General features: G+C 39.8%; 1 protein-coding gene across 1 annotated transcript in view; it reads left to right on the forward strand.

Annotated features, from left to right (window-relative positions):
- The window catches only part of LOC122808387 (alpha-tectorin-like), a 161,329-nt gene extending 140,151 nt beyond the window's left edge, over window positions 1-21,178 (forward strand). The window contains exons 10-12 of the mRNA XM_044079353.1: window positions 5,071-5,362; window positions 19,852-20,450; window positions 21,125-21,178. Of these exons, the coding sequence (XP_043935288.1) occupies window positions 5,071-5,362; window positions 19,852-20,450; window positions 21,125-21,178 (945 nt within the window). The remainder of the gene's footprint in view (window positions 1-5,070; window positions 5,363-19,851; window positions 20,451-21,124) is intronic.
- The last annotated feature ends 736 nt before the right edge of the window (window positions 21,179-21,914 follow it).

Raw genomic sequence — 21,914 nt, forward strand, 5'->3', positions numbered from 1 at the left:
AAAAATTGTGGAGACCGATGACCTTCTTTGCTTTACAGCTATAAGGTACGGTTATACATGCAAGGGATACATAGTTTGCAATCCTGAAACTGCCTAGGGTGAGACTGTCTACTAGATATGGGTAGGGGTCACTATGTGCAGATATGGCCACGCCTATCTAGCAGCCCGAGTATGGCTGGTTTTGGTGGACGTTCAGGAAGGGGGAGGTGGTGTGCTGTGAAGGGGATGATGGGTTTTCAATTATGTATCCAGGTGTGTTGGGGTTGGATGGTTCAGTTCAGGCCAGACCATTATGTGGGTATGTGCCGGTAATGTTTCTGTACATGTGTATTGCACTTTTTAATGTTCACATGTTTATGGGATTGTATTGTAGATGTGTATATTTGTTCTTTGGTTATCTTTCTGATTCACCCACTGCTCCCTCGTAGACCTCCAGTTCACCTATTGTGCATCCAGCCCAGTCTCTCCTTGGCGAATTATTGCATTACCCATCACCCCCCACCCCCATATACCACAGACACCATTCATCCCTTCTCTAGTTGTTGGCCCATGGCACAGTCAACCAAACACATTGCGTACACTACATATCTCTGGGACCAATATGTTTGTGAGGTCTACACTAGCATTTCTGATCATCCACATGCTGTACTTCACGTACATAGGTACATGCAAATACTTATCTTTCATGACATGGTAAGTAGACCAGGGTAATACCAGTCCATCTATGAGCCGTCCTGACAAGGATGACTTGGACCATGAAAGGGCAGATATTGAGCGAATGCTCTGACCATTGGTAGGGTTGCCACCTTTTCATATGACCTGGATGGGACATTTTTGGGACACACATCAGAGTGTACAGGCCAACATATACCCATGGTCATTACAAAGGATAGTACTTTAGTTTTATGCCTACATATGAGCTTTTATTGTTGTAGCGGTGTAGTTGTTTATTCTGTTTTGTTTACTTACTTATTCTGTTTCTTGTAACATATAGATATTTTATATATGGACATACGTATTGTATGGGACTATTACATAAAATATGGGACATAATTATGTCCTACTATCGCAGAACATTTCACAATTATAATGGTTTTGGTATGGACACGCCTGCCTAGAGGGGGACTGTCCCTCACAATGTAGGACAGGTGGTAACCCAAACCATTGGACTAGGCTTAGCAATTGGCAGTGCGCTGACACAATGCATTTCGCTTCCACTTGGTATAACTAGCAATACTACAATGGAATACGGGCACGGGGTTTTAAATATCATTTGTTCAAGGGATGGGGACTCAATATTCAGCTACTTGCCTTTGTGTTTACTTCTTATTGTGGTGCTCGCAAAGATGTCTTGTATGCTTTGCATACATTTCACTATCCATGGACACTGACAGGAGTGAATACTATTAGAGGCAGGTTGTACTAGTCAGCATTTTAGGTTGCGCGTATGCAGCCAACATGTTCACACCTCCGTGCAGCGCTTGGACACACCCCCTGCACTCGTACACATTTCCTATGCTCGTGGCCGTTACAACAGCGCGTCTTCATTAATATGCATGTGGTGCTCCTGCTCCATCTCTACGCCGCACAGTCAGTGCAAGGCTAACGCCGTCCTTGTGCCGAGCTTCATGAATCCTGGGGAATGTCTTTAAATGTATAGGTGGGTATTGTTACCATTTGTTTCTGTTTCCTATTGGTTGACTTATGAAATTTAATTATTTGAACTTGTATTTTCTTTATACCTGATCAAGGCCATTTAAGAATGAAAAAAGAAAAATAGATGCTTTCCCCCTAGATGCTATGCAGTAAAGTACATTATATCATGATGGAAGTTATACTTCCAGAAACAGCAGATAACTTGGAATGATGAACGGAACCAGGTGGCTAATGCTGCATAAGACCTGGAGCACTTGCCTGCACAAATCATATAACTCTCAGGCACCTTCCCAAACCTTAACTCATCTTAAAAAGGTAAACATAAAAGGACTTTTAAAACTACATTTAAGCTTCTTAAAGGATATAAAAATAAAAAATGACATGCAGATCGTAGTGTATATGAATATGGAAAATACTCGAATACCTCTACTTTCATTAAAGACACTTACAGTGGGTGAAAAAAAGCTGACATAACATATTCCTTTCCTTGCCAAGCAGCAGAAAATGTTGATTTTTTTTAATGTCTTCTAGATAAAATCCCTATAAAACAAGTATGGACTGCTTAGATTATCTTCCAAAACACAGTAAGCTAAGCTACTGACCTCAAAGGTCAAAGGTCAAGCTCATAGCCTTACACAAACAACCTAAGAAGAAAGTTAGTTTGGGATTAATATTTTACAGCAATACATAACTGCTTTAACAGCCTCCAGCTTTGTGAATGCTAAATGTTATGGAAGCATTATACGAAAACAGACAGGAATGATGTTTTTGAAATGGGTTACATAGGTACATGCTAGGAATGAAAGTGTCATATGCTATAAAATTAGCCAAATGCTGAAACTCGAAAGTTAGCTATAAAAATTTCAAATGGAAACATACTCAGTAGCACAATGTCACACATGACAGCTTTGAAGTGCTTGTTGCAATGAATAATTGTGTGTGTGTGTGTGTGTGTGTGTGTGTGTGTGTGTGTGTGTGTGTGTGTGTGTGTGTAAGCTTTACACTATTTATTTTTTCAGTGATTAAATGTATTTATTGTTAGTAATGTACACAGACTAACATTATAGCATTGTATAAAAGTGCTATTCTGTCAATTAATTTTTGAGGACAGATTATTTTTGTCCTTTCCTTTTTGGATTTTTACCATCTGTATAATGAGAAAACAGTACTTGTTCATAGAAGAATATGTTACATCAATTCATGTACAAGTTATCAAACTGTTTAATTTTATGGAACACTGTTTTGTGATTCAGTATTGATTAAACAAATAACAGTCTTTACTATTTCCAGAAAAAAATATTGAAATATTTGAGAATATTTGAACAGCTGCAAAAATCAGTCTGCAGTTTTTACATGGTAACTATATTATGTGTAACACTTCTGAAAATATCATTAAAAGTTGCTATATCAGATTTTGTGGTCCCATATAGTTTTTGGTTTTATTCTTCTATGGAAATAAAAGCATACTGTCAGGTGAGAAGAGGATAGCCTCAGAGATTGCTTATGCGATCTGAAATACACATCCAGAAATTATTTAACTTTTCTAAAAATATATGCCTCTTTTCCTACAATGGAGGCTCCAAATTGTATAATAAACCTAAATTTCAGTATATCCATAAAAATACCTATGGAAACACTTCCAAGAAAAGATTCTGAACCTTCTGAACTATGATGGGAGCCATACATATGTCCTCACATTGTTCTCTTGTAAATTGCTTTTCCAGTCTCTCAAATAATTTTCCACAGGTAGAGAGCAAATGAAATATGTTCCCAAATACCTCAGTCTTCCCTATCATGCCTCCAACCATTATTCCCTTGTAAATTGCTCTTTCAGTCTCTTAAAGATTTTTTGTTGTATAGATAGCAAATTTTGAAGGTGTGATATGGAAGAAAGAGATAACTGAGAGTGGGTTTATGTCAGATGATCAAGTTTTTGGAAACTCAGACTTCATATAGTCGAGACCATATATTTGACTTTCCAAAATCTCAAAGCATTTGTATGGAGATCACAGTACAGTGGGAACTGGGAACTTACCTTTTCTCCACTGTTGTGCGATCTAAGAGCCAGTATATGTAATATGCAGATGATGTGAGGAGTGCAGGGAGTCTCACCCCCACTGCAAAAATGCAGATTTTTGTTGTTTTATTTTATTTGAGCTTTTGGAAAGTAGAACATATGGTGTCAATCATATGAAGTTCGAGTTGATTATCTGACATAAACCCCTGGGAATATATGTTTTGGGAGTGTAAATAAAATATAATTTTTGGGAGTGTGATTTTAAAAATTCCCTACAGAGTACTCTGACAGAAATACTGGGTGAGCAAATGGCTGTGACTAAGGAAATAATTCTTTTGAGCTGGGACACAAAATCTGAATTGCCTAGACACAGTAAGGCCTTATAAAAATTTAATTCTGTTGACTACCAAAAAACGCAATTACTATAAAATGAAAAGGCTATAGGTGGACTGGACACTCTAAATTGGCCCTAGGTGTGAGTGTGTGCGTGTCTTCTGTGGAAGGTTGGGCGCCGGGATGGCAACTCGACACCATAAAACTCCACTGCCAATCATGAGCGGACAGGTGATCTGCTGTGGCAACCCCTAACCGGGAAAAGCAGAAAGAAGAAGAAAGAAGAAGACTAGAAAATTAAAATCAATCCCTGGGATTCAGTAATGCCTACACTAAGTGTACACCATTCCGAGTGAGCAGACAATACAGGCATAACTCATACCTTTTTCTCCTAATTTTAGTTTTCCTACTAATTTTCTTGCAACTTTAAAAATCAACAGGGTTTCATAAAGGTTATCACAAAGTGTAGACTACATATACACTTAGTGTAATCTTTCTGAGTTACTAGAAAGCACAAAAAATGTGGTAGGGATGTTCTTGAATACATATTGTGTACACTTAGTATAGGCTTTAATGAATCTGGCCCAAAGCAGAAATTCAGCAATTTATGCAGTGTTGGACTGATGATAGTTACAACAGAAGAAAAGATACATGATATCTAATGTGTGTAAGCAGAGAAAATGTTAATATGGTTTGCTTTCTTTTCTGTTAATGTATGTTTGCCTATGTCTTAAGTGATAATTTAATAAAGAAGTTTAAAAAACAGTATATATCCATAAGCCCACCCTTTTAGTCACTTTTCCAGTATCCTATATACTTATTAAATTAAGCAGAAATAAGAAAAACATCAATAAAAACAAATACTACACATGCTTAGCTGTGCTGTAAATAATATAAATCTTCAATTATATATAACAAAGTAATCTGATGTAGGGCTGTATATTAAAACAAAACAAGTCTTGCCTGCTTTTGTCTTTGCGCCTTGTGCAAATACTACATTTAAAAAGAAGTTATATTAGTTGTATTCTGAACTCAGGAGATCTCTTTCATTTTCTTTTACTCAGGTTGATGGACTGATTGTGAATCTTCCAGTTGCTCTTGAATGTGGGACCATATTAATTTACCATAGTGGCTCATCAGCTGTAATTGAGACAGATTTTGGACTTATCGTCTCATATGACTGGTATCACCTGGTTTCAGTTAAGATATCAGGGACATACTCAGGGCAATTGTGTGGACTCTGTGGAAACTTTAACTGGGACATCAATGATGAGTTTATCACTCCTTCTGGCTACGTTACTGAAAGTCCATTGCACTTTGGAAACAGCTGGCAAGATCAAACTGTAGGCAGCCACTGTAAAGTTATAGATCTGTCACCAGTATGCACTGAGGTCATAAAAAATCAGTATAGTTCTCTAAACAGATGTGGAATAATATCACAAGGAGATGGACCCTTTAGGGCCTGCCACAGTACAGTGAACACTACTATCTACACCGAGAACTGCATTTACGATCTTTGTGCCACTGGTGGTGATCATGCAAGCTTTTGTGAAGCAGTAAAGAGCTACATGATACAATGTCAGAGACATGGCATAGCTGTGCAGCACTGGAGAAATGCAACTGGATGTGGTATGTAAATGATTTTGTTACTGAGCATGAATATCAAAGCTTTACAAACAAAGAAAAATGAATAGCAGGAAAGATGGATAGACAGATGGATATCTAGTTTGTCTGAATAGCAACTTAAATTAGTGCATAATGGCTTAAGAATGACATCTGTGCTACTGTAAAAAAAAAAAAAAAACAAATTGCATACAAATGACAATAATAGAGAGACCAGGAATAAAGATAAATGCAGGTTTTCCTTGTGAGATAAAGAAGAGAAAATGAATGTCTATCATTTTTGTTTGTTGTTTCTATTGACTAGTGTTACATTATCAGTGATTTTGTGATTTATGAATCTATTTAGCTCATACTACTCCACACCATTAGTAAATTCCTTAATTACTCAGTAAGGAAGATGAACAGCTGCATGTTAAAACAATCCCTGCTGCTTTATAAGGAAATGAAACCAAATGGAAGCCATATGGATTTCATCTTAAGTGGTATGTAACCTCCATGGTTCAACAATGTCAACTGGAAACTAAATCTAATTACTTTGTCAAATCTAGATGTATTTATCAAATGTAACCAACTTCATTCTAGTATTCTAAAGGTATTTGTCTTAACTTTTATAACTTTAACCTATAAAAAGCTATAAAAACAGCAAGTAAATATGAGGAACATTTTGTATCATAACATTACCATACACCATAATTATCAACTTTAAAACACCTGCAACAAATTGATTGTGACAAGATACTTTTTTTGAGCTGAACATAATATAGCAATAACCCACGCCTGGGTGTGGGTAATGCTGGATTTAGCCACGGTTGGCGCGGTTTGGTCCCGAGGCGGCCCGAGGACCAAACAGCCAACCGTGAATACAGCATTACCCACACCCAGGCGTCGGTTATTACTATTATACCATGACATTATTTAAGAAAAGAAACTATTACTTTTCTTAAATAATGGCATAGTATAATGCCTGTTTACTGCCCTTCTGCAGATGTCTGGCATCCGCGGCACTTCTGATGTACTGCGCGCCTGCGCAGTACATCAGAGTTGAGCAAAAGCAACGGAGAAAGCAAGATCTCCGTTGCTTTTTTTTTACTGTTTTCACTATGTTAAATGGGTTTAACATAGCGAGACAGTTTTAAAATAAGCAACGGAGATGTCTGTTGCTTATTTTAAAACTGTCTCGCTATGTTAAACCCATTTAACATAGCGAACAGAAAAAGCAACGGAGATCTTGCTTTCTCCGTTGCTTTTTTTTAAAACCTGTCTCGCTATGTTAAATGGGTTTAGCATAGCGAGACAGCTTTAAAATAAGCAACGGAGATCTCCTTTGCTTATTTTAAAGCTGTCTCGCTATGTTAAACCCATTTAACATAGCGAGACAGTGTTTTAAAAATAGAGTTATACTAACGGAAAACCTTTTTCCATTAGTATAACTCGATTTACAATGTGCACGCTGGCCAATCAGCGTGCACGTTTTGGGGGGGTCATGGTATAATATTCAAATTAGATTCCTAGCTCACACCAAGTTTAATAAGAAGACAATGTAAAAGCTTCCTTTAATTAAAAATGTGAGAAGAGCATATACATCACCTAAAAATACTAAGAGGATATAAATTATTCCACAAATCAGTGTATTTCTGTAAAGTTCTGAGAAATGGTAATGAACATTTCCAGGTATTTAACACCTTTTTAATAAACCAATTCCAGTTTTCTGCAGTATTCTTGTTTTGTTGAACCAGTTTTTAAGAGTATAAAGTCTGCTTTAGGTATAAAATCTGACCCATGTAGAAACATTGAAAATAAGAATATTGTTTTCTGGAGTAACACTAGAGATCTACAAATTTAAGGTATCCATTTCTAGTCTGCATGCAAGATCTTGAGCTTCTTAATATTTATAAAGAGTTTTGTCTATATATTGTAGCAATTTTAGAATATTTCCAAAACAATCTCCAGCACCGTCTGTTGAAGTAGACTGAGCATGACAGCAAAGGTAACAGCCAAGTAATGTTAGCTTATGAGGAGTATAGCAGATAATATGAAATATCGTACATTCAACAGAATTTTGTAAAGGGTAGAAAATTGCAGGCACACAGCTGCATCTTCTCCCAGTCCAGTTTTACTCCCTGTTATAACACACAATCTGTTCAATACTTAGAAATAAGACCAAACCAACAAAAGGTACCAAAACTAGTAACCAAAACAAATACAAACACAAAGAGCCCGACCAGCACTGCAAACAACCATTTATTGAAATAAATACAATACAAACTTAGAAATACGAATCTGAGAATTATATAGTAAATTTATCACACCATTAAAAGTAAATGAGAAACAGAGATTAAATTTATTTATTTATTTACTGACATTTGATTACCGGGAAAATCTGATTGGGTGAAAGCCCATTTTTAGCAGAGGTCTGGGGATAAAAGCTGTAAATTATTAAGAACAATAATTTTACAGTGTTCAGAAATAAAACAAAACCATCTGCAGTTTAGTTATAACAAATTAGACATAATATAAAAACATTGCCTAAATAACTATGACTGAATCATCATAAACGTATCCTGATCAAAATAGGTCACTAGGACCTGTCTGGTAGCTGCTATATGGATTAAGTTTAAGAATGGATACATATTATTGAAATATTTGGCTGAGATTCAAGAAAATATATTACTTATGAGGTAGAATATATTGAAGAAAATTTTCATTTTCAAAACTTACATATTAACATGCTAAATTTCATTTAATTCCAGTGACCTAGGTCTTGTTAAGAGTAGCATTAAAAGAAGAAATAAATTATAAATTCATAGGTGTGTACTAGGCTAATGGCCCTGGAGCCTTTACAAGCCTAGCCATAGGATTACCCTGGCATCGTGCCACCCGACCTTAGTTCCCAGTGACTCTGACGAGTAGTGCCACTGGAGTTATCCCCAGGGTGAATTTTCTATTTCCCATCCACTCATCAAGATTTCTCTTGAAGAGGGTCAGCGAGGTGATCTCCTTGACGTGTATGGGAAGTCTATTCCATAGCATGAGCAGTATCTGAGTTATGAACCCATCCCTCCAGTACGTTCTGTTGATTGTGGTAATGAGGTTGAGGTCTCTGGAGTGTGTGGTGCGGGGGGATTGGGATTTCTTTAGATGTAGCATTTCTAACAGAGCTGGGTCAGACATGTCTTTGTAAGTCAAGCAGAGATTGGCTCTAAGTAGGCAATATGAGACAGAGAATAGTTGGAGTTTTTTTGAGTCTGTCCATATAGGGCAAGTGTTTAAGGCCTAGGATACTCTTTGTGAGGTACTTTAGCGGCCCTCTCCAGTTATTGCAGGTGTCTAGTGAGGTACATGCCAAATGGGGCTTTGTACTTGATGACTGGCCTAATGAGGGAAAAGTAGAGTGAGACAATGACCTCTTTTTTCCTGGATGCAAAACCCTTAGTAATGAGATGTGCCACACAGAAGGACATTTTGACCACAGTGGCAATGTGGTGATCAAAAGAGAGGTTGCTGTCAACCTGTGTTCCCAGATCTCTTATAATGCCTTCTGTGTTCAGTGGACTATCGTCGATGTGGTAATTCATGGGAACCAGGTTTTTCCCAAAGGGGATGACGAAATATTTTTTGGCGCTGAGCTTAAGGCCCTGGTGCTGACACCAGTCGTTGGTCTCAATCAGGCCATTCTGTAGGATGTCAATATCACTTGCGGAATTAATAATAGCTCCAAACTTGCAATCATCTGCAAACTTTGTCAGCCAGAGTCCCTTCATATTGGCCTGGACTTCAGAGAAGTAGATACCAAACAGGACAGGACTGAGGACCGAACCCTGTGGAACCCCACTCGTGACTAGTCGGCAGTCTGACTTGGTGTCAGCTACTTCCACACTGTGGTTTCTATCTGTGAGCCAATTTGCAACCCACCTAGTGATATAGGGGTTGATGTCTAGCTTAGTGAGTTTTTGTATGATTCCTGAGTAGGGAATAGTATCAAAGGCCTTGGCCAGATCAAGGTAGGCTGTATGAACTACCTTGCCTTCATCCACAGCTCTGGTGACTGACTCAAAGAAGTCGACCAAGTTGAGCAGGCATGATCTACTCTTCAAAAAAACAAACTGTGTGGGATCCAGAGTTTGGAGATTCCCTATTTGGAGATTCCCTATATCTTTGTTTATTAGGTCCATGATGATGCATTCCATAGCTTTGCATATCAGACTCATCAGGCTAATGGGATGATAGTTCCCAGGGTCTGTAGTCACTCCTCCTTTGTGGAGAGGGATGACTGTAGCAGTGTGCCATTCGGTAGGGACAAAGCCTGAGTTGAGGCTGTGATTGAACAGGGCACACAGATGAGGTGCCAGTTCACAGTGCAGTTCATGTAGAACACAGCCAGGGATATTGTCAGGTCCCATAGAAGCTGTATTCTTGACCTTGGACAGTGCTGTTTTAACCTGTGCAGCAGTAATACTGGGTGCCTGGCAGTATACTGGTATTGTGATTGGTCCTTTGGGGAGGGGGAGAGGGGTAAAGTTGGCACTGAATTTGTCGGCCAGTATATTGGCAATATCTGTTGGCTCGGTATCAGAGGTACCATTGTGCAGTACCTCAGAGCAAATCTGGGTATTGCCGTGGAGATTTTTTACATAACTGTAGAAGGTCTTGTGGTTGTCTTTACTATCTGTTGTAATTCTGTTTTCATAGCTAGCTTTAGAGGATTTGATCAGGGATCTCAACTTTTTGTTGAGGGTAATAAGGGAGTTTTTCCACTCTTGGGACTTCACCTTATTCTGCATCAGTTTACTCCTTCTGTTGTAGAGCTTGTTTATGGCAGGGGACCACCAGATTGGCTTCCTTTTTTGGAGGAAAGCCTCTTGGTTCTGTTGGGTATGGTGAGATCTATGCATTTGTGTATGTATTCGTACAGTGCATTGGTCTATAATTCAGCAGTCATGCAACTATTCTCCATTTGCATGGGTGCCGTGAAGTTAGCCACCTCTGTTTTTAGGAGCCCAAAGTTAGCTTTGGAGAAGTTTTTCATTGTGGTTACTTTTGCGGGGGGGGTGGATTTCCAAGGTGATTAGTTTGTGGTCGGATCTAACCAGGGAGGAGTTGACTATTGGTGTAGAGCAACAGTCGCCCATGTTAGTAATGACCAGGTCAAGCATGTTGCTACCTCTAATGGAGGTAAGAACAAGCTGGTCCAGGGCACTGGAATTAATGAATTCCAGGAAACGTTGGGCAAGTGTATTGGTACATGAGGGGTTTTCCCAGTTAGTGGAGGGGTAGTAGAAGTCACCTAGTATGAGAGTGTTAGTTTGGACCCTAATATTTTCCAGGGTGCTAAGGAACGTGGAGTGTGAGTCTTGGGACATGGTTGGAAACCTATTGCAGGCTATGACCTGAATTGCTGTCTTACCCAATGTTAGCTGCACCTGAAGTATCTCTGATGCATTATGTTGGGCTACCAGTCTGGAGGTGTGTACATCCTTTATGAATATGGAAACACCACCACCTTTGGAGCTTTGGTCCAAGTTCTGGGGACGAAAGGTGTGGAATGAGTTATAACCTGGTAGTAAGGGGTGCTTTCTGCTGCCTTGAACCAGGTCTGTGTTACAGCACAAATGTCGATGTTCTCCATTTTAAGGAGTGCTTCCAGTGAGTGCATTTTGAGATTTAGACTTCTTTGGAACACTGCCTAAAAAAGGCACTATAGTAGTGGCAAGAGCCTTGGCCAGTATCCAGAAGCCCAGGGGTGACAGATGCAGGTCATCTCTGGCAAAGCATCGAGGTCTGTCAATAATGTCATCCCAGGCAGACAGATACTGGATCCTCTTAGAATGACACCAAAAACTTAGCCAATTGTTGAAATCAATCATTTTCTGCTTATACTGTGGTATCATTCTGGGTGATGGTAGGATGCAGCTCAGGGCTAGGGTCATACCCACCTGGGCTATATAATCTGAGAGCTCTTCCATGTCTCTTTTCATGTAGTCCAGGGAGGTACGTCTCAGGTCATTCACACCCACATGTCCAATGACAGAGTCATAGTTGTACCTGTTGTTGAGGGACCTGAGTGTGTGCATTATGTGGTGGATCCTGGCACCTGACAGGCAGCTGACTGTTACTTTCTCCTTATTCAACTTAGTGAGTGGGACAGCAGTGTGCCTCACTATCGAGTCAAATATGACTAGTGTGTTGGGCATGCTGTTCTGCCTTAGGGGCTTTGGTTGAGTGGCACACTGTTTATTTTGGTGGTCAAGTGCATTTCTGCCTTGGAGGTCTCTGCTGTTTGGGTAGATTTTTATTGAGATCCTCCACGAAGGTGGGTGTGTGGTTTGCATTTTTATGTGAAGTCAGTGCTGCTGTGTGTTCTGGAGGGCTATGTGTTCCATGTGGTGTGGTGCAAGTGTTTACCTTCTACTCTTGACCTGCTATTCTGGTCTTGGCTGGAGAGTGCTTGGCTTCCAATTTGGATATATAACTGCATTTCTCACAAGTCTGAGTGCTGGATGGTAAGAGGATAGGGTTGTCAGTGTACATGAGGCGGTTGCTACATTGCCTCAGGATGCCCAGGTTCACCATGTTAATAGGAGAAAGCACAGGGAACTGACCTTTAGACATGCCTGGAGGAGTGGGCATTAATAATAAGTACTGGATCTGTTTCCTTGTAGAACATTTAGTGCTGTTAGCACTTTTGTGTGCTAAAATAATTGCTACAAGAAGTCTGGTAAAGTGCTAGACTAATAAGCTAGTAAAAGTGCAGGAGAGGAGAGAACTAGCAGATATAAGGGAACATTTGAAGAGCAGATTTTGGCTACATTGCCTCAGGAAGCCCAGGTTCACCATGTTAATAGGAGAAAGCACAGGGAACTGACCTTTAGACATGCCTGGAGGAGTGGGCATTAATAATAAGTACTGGATCTGTTTCCTTGTAGAACATTTAGTGCTGGTAGCACTTTTGTGTGCTAAAATAATTGCTACAAGAAGTATGGTAAAGTGCTAGACTAATAAGCTAGTAAAAGTGCAGGAGAGGAGAGAACTAGCAGATATAAGGGAACATTTGAAGAGCAGATTTTGGCACCACTCAGAAGCTTACAAACAGTCCTGGATACAGCAAGTTTGTATCTGGACTAGACTAGTTACAGGAAAGGCAGGAAACAAGCACAAATGCAAGCTTTTAAAGCGGAAAGTTAAGAGAGATGGAAAAACTGCCCAAACGGCCAATAAACTACAATTTCTGGACCAAAAACCACTCTTTTGGTAGATAGGCTACCTAATGCTTACCACTCCCACTGATAAGCTAGAAGTTTTCCCTCCAACACAGAAAGGCTTGGGGGGGCTCAGAAGCTTGCAAACAGTCCTGGATACAGCAAATCTGTATCTGGACTAGACTACAGATAATGTCTATATATGTCTATATAGACATATATTTTAAGATTTGTATTTTGACTAGTAAGTGGAATAATGCAATCTTAAGATTCTTTATAAATAGAGCATGATGTCATCTGAAAAGGATTTTAGGTTATCAAGGTAAATAAATTACCAAATACTATGCCTGTGATCAACATTTGGGGGGGGGGGGTTAATATGTTTATAGGTAGGTACTAGGCTATCTGCCCGAAGGCATTTATAAGCCTAGCCGGAATGTGTTGGCTTTCACCACCCCCTTAGATTAGTTCCCTGTGCCTCTGTCCAGCAGAGCCATTGAAGTGATCCCTGGAGTAAACTTTCTGTTTCCCATCCACTCGTCAAGGTTTCTCATGAAGAGGGTTAGCGAGGAGCTCTGCCTAATGTAGATTGGAATCTTGTTCCAGAGCATGGGAAGTATATGGGACAGGAATCTATCCCTCCAGCATGTGGTGAGGTTTAGATCCCTGGAGCATGTGGCTTGAGGAGATATGGTTTTCTTTAGGTGGAGCATGTCCATCAATTCTGGGTTGGACATGGCCTTGTATGTCATGGAGAGAGGACCTCTGAGTAGGCGGTATGCAACCGAGTACAGCTGGAGTTTCTTTAGTTGAGCTGTATAGGGCATCTGCTTGAGGCCAGTGATCCTCTTGGTGAGGTACTTATGTGGTCTTTCCAGTTGTTGCAGGTGTCTTGTAAGGTGCATCCCAAATGGGGCATTGTACTCTATGATGGGTCTGATGAGTGATGTGTAGAGGGGCCCAATTACCTCTTTCAATCTGGATGCAAACCCTTTTGTGATTAGGTGGGCCACATAGAAGGATTTTCTCACCACTTTGGCAATGTGATTATCAAAGGAGAGGTTACTATCTACTTGGGTCCCTAGATCCCTTATTACATCTTCCGTATTTAGGGGGCTACCACCTATGTGATAGTTTGTGGGTACTTTGTTTTTTCTAAAGGGGATGATTATGCACTTTTTGCCATTTAGCTTGAGGCCATGGTTTTGACACCAGGTATCTGTCTCAGTGAGACCCTTTTGGAGGATGTCTGTGTCAGCCGGAGAGTCAGTTATAGCCCCTAGTTTGCAGTCATCTGCGAACTTGGTCAGCCATAGTCCTCCTGTGCTTGCCTGTACCTCTGAGAAGTATATGCCGAACAGGAGGGGTCCTAGGACTGAGCCCTGGGGAATGCCACTTGTAACTGGTTTAGAGTCAGACCTAGTTCCCGCCACTCTTACCATGTGGGTTCTGCCCGTGAGCCAGCTGGCAACCCATCTTGTGACGTAGGAGTTTATGTTCAGGCTGGTGAGCTTGTCTATAATACCTGAGTGGGGAATGGTGTTGAAGGCCTTTGTGAGGTCTAAGTAGGCTGTGTGGACCACCTTTCCCCTCGTCTATAGCCTTGGTAACTGTCTCAAAGAAGTCCACCAGGTTTAGGAGGCATGGTCTGTCCTTAACAAAGCCAAACTGGGTAGGGTCCAGTGTTTGGAGGTTCCCAATGTCTCTGTTAATGAGATCCATGATGATGCACTCCATAGCTTTGCAGACCATGCTAGTCAGGCTTATAGGACAATAGTTCCTGGGGTCTGTTGTGGCTTCACCTTTGTGGAGCGGAATAACCTTTTGTGCACCACTCTGTGGGCACATAGCCTGTGGAGAGACTGAGTTTAAACAGTGTGTTTAGGTGAGGGCTTAGTTCATATTTGAGCTCATGTAGGACGCAGCCTGGGACATCATCTGGTCCCACTGATGTTGTGTTTTTGGCTTTGGAGATGGCTATTTTAACCTGAGTGTCTGTGATTTCAGGGGCACTACATTCTTCTGGTATAGTTCTGGACCCTATTGGGGATGAGAGGGGGGGTGAAGTTTGCACTGAACCTGTCTTCCAGGATGTTGGCTATATCGGTCGATTCAGTGCATTTTGTGCCTTTCTGCACTAACTCCAAGCAGATCTGAGAATTGCCACTAAGATTCTTGACATAGCTAAAGAATGCCTTGTGGTTATCTTTGGAGTCCATGGCAATTTTTCTTTCGAAGCTAGCCTTGGATAATTTTATGAGTGAATGTAGTTTCTTACTGATACTGATCAGGGATGTCTTCCCTTCTTGTGATTTTACTCTTTTCTGTACTAGTTTCCTCCTTCTATTGTATAGCTTGCTTATGGCGGGGTCCACCAGACTGGTTTCCTTTTCTTGGAGGAGTGAGTCTTGGTTTTGTTTGGGATAGCATGATCCATGCATTCTTGTAGGTGCCCATAGAGTGCATTAGTAAAGGATTATGCAGCTTGGACAGCATTATCCTTTAGCATGGGGGCTTTGAAACTTCCCACCTCAGTCTAAAGTAACGTGAAGTTTGTTTTGAAAAGTTTTTCACAGTGGTTTCTTTGACCGGGGGTGGTGGCAAAATGTGGATATCCAGAGTGATTAGTTTATAGTCAGATCTAACCAATGAGGGGTTAACGTCCGGTGTGGAACACTGGTCGCCCATGTTGGTGATGACCAGATCCAATATGTTGTCACCTCTGGTGGGGGTGTTGACCAGTTGATCCAGGGCATTTGAGTTTATAAATTCTAGGAAATGTTGGGCAAGGGAGTTTGTACTTGAGTAGTTCTCCCAGTTAATGTTTGGGTAATTGAAATCACCCAATATCAGGGTGTTTGGTAGGATCTTTATGTTTCCCAGTTTTTCCAGGAATGTGGAGTGGGGGTCCTGGGACATGGTGGGTGATCTGTAGCAAGCTATAATTTGAATAGCAGTTTTGCCCATTGTTATTTGCACGTGGATGATCTCTGAAGCATCGTGCTGTGTCACTAACCTGGAGGTGTGGGTATCCTTGATGAATATGGATACTCCCCTGCCTTTTGTATTTCGGTCCGGGTTTTGTGGCCAAAATGTATGGTATGAGTTGTAGCCTGGTAGTGCTGGGGTGCTCTCTGGAGCCTTAAACCAGGTTTCTTTTACTGCACATATATCGATTTTCTCCATACTGAGGAGTGCCTCGAGTGCATGCATTTTGAGGTTTAGACTTCTGGGATTGAGTAGCATTACCCTCAGTTTTTTGTTACTTGTGCTATTTACGGTGGTGGGTTTGTCTTTTGATCCTTGCCTAAAAAAGGCACTATGTGGGTGGCAAGAGCCTTGGCCAGTATTCGAAAGCCTAAGGGTGGCAGGTGCAAGCCGTCACTACTGAAGTAGCGTGGTTTGTTGAGCATGTCATCCCATGGTGACAGACACTGGATCCCCTTTGAATGACACTAGAAGCTGAGCCAATTGTTGAAATTGATAATTTTTTCTCTATACCGTGGTATCATTCTTGGTGAGGACAGGATGCTACTCAGGGTCAGGGTCATACCGGCCTGGGCTATGGGATCAGAGAGTTCCTCCATGTCTCTTTTCATGTAGTCCAGGGAGGTACGGCTCAGGTCATTCACACCAACATGGACAATGACAGAGTCATATTTGTACATGTTTTGGAGTGACCTGAGTGCTTGTGTTATGTGGCGGATCCTGGCACCCAACAGGCAGCTAACAGTAACCTTCTCCTTGTTCAGCCTAGTGAGTGGGATGTCAATGTGCCTAACTATAGAGTCACCTATTACTAGTGTGTTGGGTATGTTATTTTGCCTTAAGGGCTGTGATTGCATGGCACACTGGTTTTGTGAAGTATGTGTTTCATGGTTCGTATTGGGGGATGGAGGTTTCTTGGATGTCTACTTTGGAGGTCTCTGTTGCTTTTGCAGATTTTTATTTAGAGCCTCCGAGTATGTTTTTGTGTATTTATATGTATTTTTTGCCAGTGCTGGTTTTATAGGTCTATGTGAGACTGGTAATGTGATGCAAGTAATTCCCTTCTCCTCTTGACTGCCTGGCCCAGTCTTGGGTTGAGAGAGCTTAGCCTCCAGTTTAGCTGTATAATTGCATCTCTTGCATGTATTAGTGTTTGCTGGAAGGAGGAGAGGGTTGTCTGTGTACATGAGGCAATTGTAACATTGCCTCAAAATGCCCAGATTCACCAGTTGGACTGGAGAGTACACCTGAAACTGCCCTTTGGACATGCCTGGATAGGTACAGTCTACTGTTTTACTGACTGGCTGGTAAGGTGGAATAGAGAGCCTTGTCCCTCTCTACAGTATAGGGGGGTCTAGTGCTAAGTTTTATTAGTACTTGCTATGAGTTTTGAGCAAATGTCGGGATGAGAAATGAATGGTTTGAGTGCTTACGTTGAAAATTTGTCTAGTTCCAAGGGAAAAATTGAAGAGTAGACTGTGTGGAGCTGGGAATACTTATACCCTAGATAACTGGCACTGCCCGGTGCTCAAAACCACGCAAATGTGGGTTTTATAAAAGGGAAATGAAAGAGATAGAAATTAGCCCAAAATGGCCAATACACTACTAATTTCTGGGCTGAAACCACTCCTCCAGGGACAGATAGGCTGCTCAAAGCTCCCTCTCTCACAATGAACAGAGAAACATCCTTCTATCCAAGTAAGGTATGGGCAAACACGAAAACTTGTAACACAGCCCTTAATTCAGCACTAACCTGAAAACTGGACTATACCAGCTTAGAAAGGTGGGAAAACAAGTATATTTTTGGGGGGTTTTTTTGTTTTTTTTAAGAAAATAAAGCAGATACAATAAAAAAAACATTTTAAATGCACAGAAATGGCTATCACACATGAGTGTGTAGCCTACAACAGTTAAACAGGTAATTTAAACACAAAAACGACTTTGTTAAAGTGCAGGCAGTAAAATAAGTACAATATGTAGCTGAAACAAGCTTTTTAAGTCACAGAAACTCTAGAAAATTGGCGTTTTAGGCGGGATTAGCTAAAGGCAGCAAGAAAATGCAGAAAAATGATGCTTAATCACTCCAAAGTCTTTCTTTTGTCTCTCTGCTGCTGCTGTAGAACTCTGCAGGGCACCAGGCAGGAGCTTGCTGAGCTGTATACTAGCCCAAAAACCTCGCAAATGCGGATTTTATAGCAGGGAAATGAAAGAGATAGAAATTAGCCCAAAATGGCCAATAAACTACTAATTTCTGGGCTGAAACCACTCCTCCAGGGACAGATAGACTACTCAAAGCTCCCTCTCTTACAGTGAACAGAGAAACTTCCTTCTATCCAAGTAAGGTATGGGCAAACACAGAAACTTGTAACACAGCCCTGAATTCAGCACTAACCTGAAAACTGGACTATACAAGCTTAGAAAGGTGGGAAAACAAGTATTTTTTTTTTGTTTTTTATTTTTCAGCAAATAAAGCAGATACAATCAAAAAACACTTTAAATGCACAGAAATGGCTATCACACTTGAGTGTGTAGCCTACAACAGTTAAACAGGTAATTTAAACACAAAAACGACTTTGTTAAAGTGCAGGCAGTAAAATAATTACAATATGTAGCCGAAACAAACTTTTTAAATCACAGATACTCTAGAAAATCGGCGTATTAGGTGGAGTTAGCTAAAGGCAGCAAGAAAATGCAGAAAAATTATACTTAATCACTCCAAAGTCTCTCTTTTGTCTCTCTGCTGTCTACATGGGCTTTATAACTAAACAGGGGGAGGGGGACACCCTCGAGGTATGCCTGTATTTATTTTAATTGCATTTGAGGTGAGATCATTTAACTGCCTAACAGGCTAATACTGAATTGTAAAGTGATTCAAAGATATTATGGGAAACTAAGGGTAAAATAAGTGTTATTAAAGGTTTAGATATATAGGAGGATATGAACTCTAAACAATGCATTGTTGGGATATAAAACAAAAACTGATTTGCGATTATAGCTAGTTGCTATAGTAACAGATCAGCTCTCACTTGATTATGCTGCCCTGTGTGTTCCTATTATACATAAAACCTTATTGAAAGTCTTAAATGTTATTGTTAATAACCCCCCTGAAACTATCGACTAGAATCATTGTCATGACTTTGATATCATTATTTCTTAGTGAGATTGGCTATAATGTTTCTCTTGCAAAGGATTAGAGTTTGTTTTTAAAATTACTGGTTAAGGTACAAGTTTTTTATACCTTCAACTCTTATGTGCCTGTTCAACAAGAATGGAGCTAAACTATGAGACAAACTTTTCTAAAAATCGAATAGCAAAGTCATCTGGGCCTCATGTTTGCTTAATTGCAGGTCCTGGAATGCTTCTGCCATCTCAGATGCAGCAAAAGGTTTATCCAGAACTACTAAGCGTTGATGTAGGAATTAGTTGAAATTAATCAGGAATGTGTGTGTGTGTGTGTGTGTGTGTGTGTGTGTGTGTGTGTGTGTGTGTGTGTGTGTGTGTGTGTGTATCTATACCTGCTTGCCCACTCTAGTTCTAATGTTTAGACAGTCCTTCTATTTCACCAAGCCTATGTCAGTGATCTCAAGTCTATTTGTTTTGATGAAAGCCTATTTATGGTTCTGTGTAAGCACAAATATCATTGCACGGTACTTGGCTTTTGTTACAGTTGTATTGTATAACTGTTAACTTCTACTGTACTTGTAGATTTCCTTCCCATGCCTTCACTGTAAATGGGCAGTGCCCAGACTGGACATCCTGGCTAACATAAAAAATATATTAATGTAAATTCATAAGAAAATGACAACCATTTCTTCAATGTAAAAAATAATAGCTACTAACAGACTCACACAGTTAGTTTTACAGTCATAAAGTAGTGAGCATTATTAGAAATTCTTGACTTCACCAATTCCATTTTAATTTTATTGCTATAACAAGATGCACTCACACAAATTAAAAATTTGGAGAAGGGAAAATCATGTCATAAAGCCAGCTGTTCATAGAGCCTGCTTTGTAATATAATTGTGTTATTTGTTACAGATCTCACCTGCCTGGAAAATAGTCACTATGAAGTCTGCACATCTTCCTGCCCTGCTTCCTGCACAAACCTGGCCTTTCCTAGCAGTTGTCAGGCATCATGTGAAGAGGGCTGCCAGTGTAACAATGGCTTTGTGCTGAGTGGGGAAGAGTGTGTTACTCTTGTACAATGTGGATGTATGTACAACAGTAAATACTACAAAGCAGATGAGACCTTCTGGAATGGTAACAACTGTGAAGAGATATGTAAATGTGACTCTGCCACCAACACAGTGCAGTGTTCCAATTCTTCATGTGCACCAGGTGAAATCTGTGGAATTAGAAATGGAATTCATGGCTGCTATCGACTGCCTCATGGAATTTGCTGGGCTACTGGAGATCCCCATTATATAACTTTTGATGGAGCATCGTATGATTTCCAGGGTACCTGTAAATATGTTTTAGCCGAGCTGGTTAACACAACTGAAGCTTCTGATTACTTTAGGATTGAGGTTAAGAATGAAAACTGGGCTGATGTGCCTGTTTCATTTACAGCCAAAGTTTTCATTTTTGTGTACGACACTCAAATACAATTTGAAAGAGGGTATCCTGGAACAGTTAAGGTAATTCCACATAGTTCTGCTGTTGATAAGCCCCTGGTGACACATACAGGTCTACTCTTCAGCCTAGATAAACAGCAGCATTTTTTATATACTGCAATTAAAGAATGTAATTAGTTTTAAAAATGTTGTATAACATTTTTCTGTTAACTATATCTGGCATGCTTTTGAAATATTATATATCCTTAAATGGGCTTAAAGGTTATATTTTAGTGTTCTTCTTGGGATTTTATATTTTACAGTTGCCATCACCTGTCGCCCAAGAACCTATATATATAGAGCATAACCCAGATATTTTTAAAAAATCAGTAGCGATGCAATTAAAACAGTTAACACATTGAATACCAATAGAATTAGAACTTCATCAAGATGTATGCATCAAATATAACATAAATTATGGATTTGATTCATGATATGTTACATTGATTATGTGGAAGCCTGATTACTCCCCTAAGGCTTGACATCAAGGTCAGAGCCTCAGCTTAGCATCTCATCTAAAGGATAGGACACTTAGGAGTGTAGCACCAACTTATGTTGTACTGTAGTGTCAGTACTGGAAAAATTAATCTAACTAACTGATATGGGAATAGAACCCACAGCCTTCTTCAAGAAAGGTGAGTGCGCTACCTGTTGAGATATGTTTGAAACTTGTTATATCATATAACGCATTGTTTTAGCTTCATTTCAAGTTACACATGAAGAAACATGTCCCAGAGAAACACAGGCTTTGATGGCAGAGAATGTATGCTTGGTTCACTTAGTCTATCTCCTTACCTTCTGAATAAGATCTGTTCCCTATTTAGTTGCCGTTTTATACTCTGATCTGCTTGTTTCCATTTTATAGTTTCAGATAAGTTTTAATCAGTTTCTGTATTGCTCAAAGCTGATTCTGTCATGTGTCCTTGTAAAGGTACTCCCTTCAGGACTGCAAACAGTGAACTTTATGCATTTCTTCCAAATGTTCATAAAAATAATAATATTTTTCCCTTTCTACTGGTGAAATTCCCAAATCCTTACTGTAGTTTTCCTTATGTCACTTACTGGTATTTCAAGATTATTATGATTATTTAGCATAATTTAAAATAAAAGCATCCAAAAAAACAGCAGAAATACTTTTATACTGACCATTAAGCACTTTTGTCCTCTCTAATCAGTCAGTCTAATGAGGTTCTTGATTAAATAGGACAGAAATGCTTAATGTTCAATAAAAGTGTTTCTTCTGTTTTTTGGACATCTTTGCATTAAGTTTGTAGTTTCTAACATTCAGTATTCACACCTTATTTTTATTTTAGCATAATTCTTTATTCTCAGATGGTGATATTCTAGTGCATTTCCTTATCAAAGGAAGCTTACTTCTTCATCTAAGCATAGATTACCTAGACAAATAGCACATTCTAATAACAGCAGAGAGGATTTTAGTCTGAACTAATCCTCCATAGCAATTACAGTCTGATCTAATCCTCCATA

Source organism: Protopterus annectens, chromosome 8.part0 (assembly GCF_019279795.1).
Source record: "Protopterus annectens isolate FY-2018-M chromosome 8.part0, PAN1.0, whole genome shotgun sequence".
Classification (NCBI taxonomy): Eukaryota; Metazoa; Chordata; order Ceratodontiformes; family Protopteridae; genus Protopterus; species Protopterus annectens.